Here is a 2,277-nt window from a genome sequence, read left to right on the forward strand (position 1 = left end):
GTTGTTTGCTTCACAATAAAAAAATAAATAAAAAAAACATCTTCAAAGTTGTGGGCATGTTCTGTAAATTAAATGATGCAAATCCTAAAAGAATTCATGTTAATTCTAGGTTGTGAGGCAACAAAACACGAAAAATGCCAAGGGGGCTGAATACTTTTGCAAGGCACTGTAAATCCATTAAGGCACAGTTATTTTGACGGATACAGTAGCTGGAGGCATTGAAAATTTCATAATGAGGCTGTGACAAGACTTATAAACCACCCTGTGGACAGCCAGCTGTCGGTGATGGATGGACATATGTCAGCTCTGGATTTTACACATCTATGAGAAGCGATCTGTGTGGCTGTCTGTGTGAGTTATAGCTGCCACTTAATATATCTGACACAATTTATTTTACAGCTCTCTCATCTCCATTACTTATCTCTCACTGTCTGCTACTGTTCGCTCTTTAACTACGCTTCTACTTTAAATGGGATTTTTTTGATCGGATCAAAAAGATTAAATTGTACACGATTATGTTGCTCTGTATCAACATTGGGCGTGACGAGTCACATCTCCTGCAGCTGTATTTGAATTGTCTTTTAATCTGCATATGTCCCTGCTGCTCGTTGCTCACACATGCATTTGGATTTTGTCCAGATGATGTAGGATTTAGATCATGATGTGACTCTATGCTCAGTATGTTTTCTACATCCAGCAGCGGTGTGCAGAATCCAATCAGAATCAGATAAAGACCTGGACAAGGCACAGTAACATTATTTTGTTCCTATTTGACTCCCTCCTCCCTCCTCACTCCTTCTTTTGTTCTCTTTTCCAACTCCCTGATTTTTTATTATCCCAAACTCTCCCTCTGAATCTCTCTGTCAGTTTTGAGGAGATCCTGGCTGAGAGCGATGGCGTGATGGTTGCCAGGGGCGACCTGGGGATCGAGATCCCGGCAGAGAAAGTCTTCATCGCCCAGAAGATGATGATTGGACGCTGCAACTCTGCCGGCAAGCCCGTTATCTGTGCCACACAGGTCAGGGACACAGGGCACATACACAAACACATGCTAGAAATGATAAAATATGCAGATTTAGACTCTTAACTACAGTGTTATCCAATCAAACGTCAAATGGGTCCAAGTAAACTAACATTAAACCTAACAGGCACACATTAACCTTGCACTCCTACATAATGTACTCACACAAACACACACTCACTTGTCCAATAAATTCATCCTCAAAGACACATTTTCTCTCTTTCACACCCCTCTCCCTTTACACACACACACAAACAGGCTCCCGCAGATATGTTGAGTCACAGTGCTGTATCTTGTTTATGCTACAGCTCCTGACTTAGAGTGACAGTGTTATAGCGGGTTTTGCTAGTCAAGACCCGAGCCCACAAACAACCCCCACACACATACACTAATCAGTATTAGCAGCAGCTTCTTAGCTACTACAAAAGTGTGGTCTCTACGGCAATACTGCAAGCTATTTTATTTTCCAACTGTCTGCTGTGCTTATTGACTCATAATACTGAGTCTCCAGCACGCCAATAATGATCTCGCAAACTCATACTCGCCTGCCTTAGTCTAAACGATCTCTCATTTCTCCTCCACTACTGTCCATCCATCCGGAAAGCCATTAGCTCCTCTCTTCATTGTCTCCCTAAAGCCTGTGTGCCTTGCATTACTTTCTCATCTAGGACAAAAAATGACATACAAAGTGGCTTATTTTTGATGGATTCATTGATCTAATCCCTTTACAGTCTTGTCATGGAGACCTTTTGGTTGTGGTTAAAAGACTAATGTGAAGCTGATGTTTTGTGTGTGTGTGTGTGTGTGTGTGTGTGTGTGTTTAGATGCTGGAAAGCATGGTGGCCCACCCACGACCAACCAGAGCAGAGGGCAGTGACGTCGCCAACGCCGTACTGGATGGAGCCGACTGTGTAATGTTATCTGGGGAGACCGCCAAGGGACTGTTTCCTGTGGAAGCAGTCGCAATGATGCACTCGGTGTGTGTTTCTGTGTGTGTATGATGTCCACTCTGTTACATCTGACTTAGTGCCCTCTGATAACCCCCCCCCACACACACACACACTCCCTTGTCTGTCGTTGTCTCTTAGATCTGCAGGGAGGCAGAGGCGGCCATTTTCCACCAGCAGCTGTTTGAGGAGTTGCGTCGCCTCACTCCTCTCTCCTCTGACCCCACAGAGGTCACAGCCATTGGAGCTGTAGAGTCCTCCTTCAAATGCTGTGCTGGGGCCATCATAGTCCTCACCACCAGTGGCAGG

General features: G+C 44.5%; 1 protein-coding gene across 1 annotated transcript in view; it reads left to right on the top strand.

Moving 5' to 3' along the window:
• Positions 1–2,277, top strand: part of LOC118335754 (pyruvate kinase PKM-like) — a 19,154-nt gene that overhangs the window by 12,619 nt on the left and 4,258 nt on the right. The window contains exons 7-10 of the mRNA XM_035672182.1: positions 698–749; positions 868–1,018; positions 1,846–1,998; positions 2,110–2,277. Coding sequence (XP_035528075.1) covers positions 698–749; positions 868–1,018; positions 1,846–1,998; positions 2,110–2,277 — 524 coding nt within the window. The remainder of the gene's footprint in view (positions 1–697; positions 750–867; positions 1,019–1,845; positions 1,999–2,109) is intronic.

Source organism: Morone saxatilis, unplaced genomic scaffold (genome assembly GCF_004916995.1).
Source record: "Morone saxatilis isolate NCDOM2014 unplaced genomic scaffold, NCSU_SB_2.0 Contig24, whole genome shotgun sequence".
In the NCBI taxonomy this organism is placed as follows: Eukaryota; Metazoa; Chordata; class Actinopteri; family Moronidae; genus Morone; species Morone saxatilis.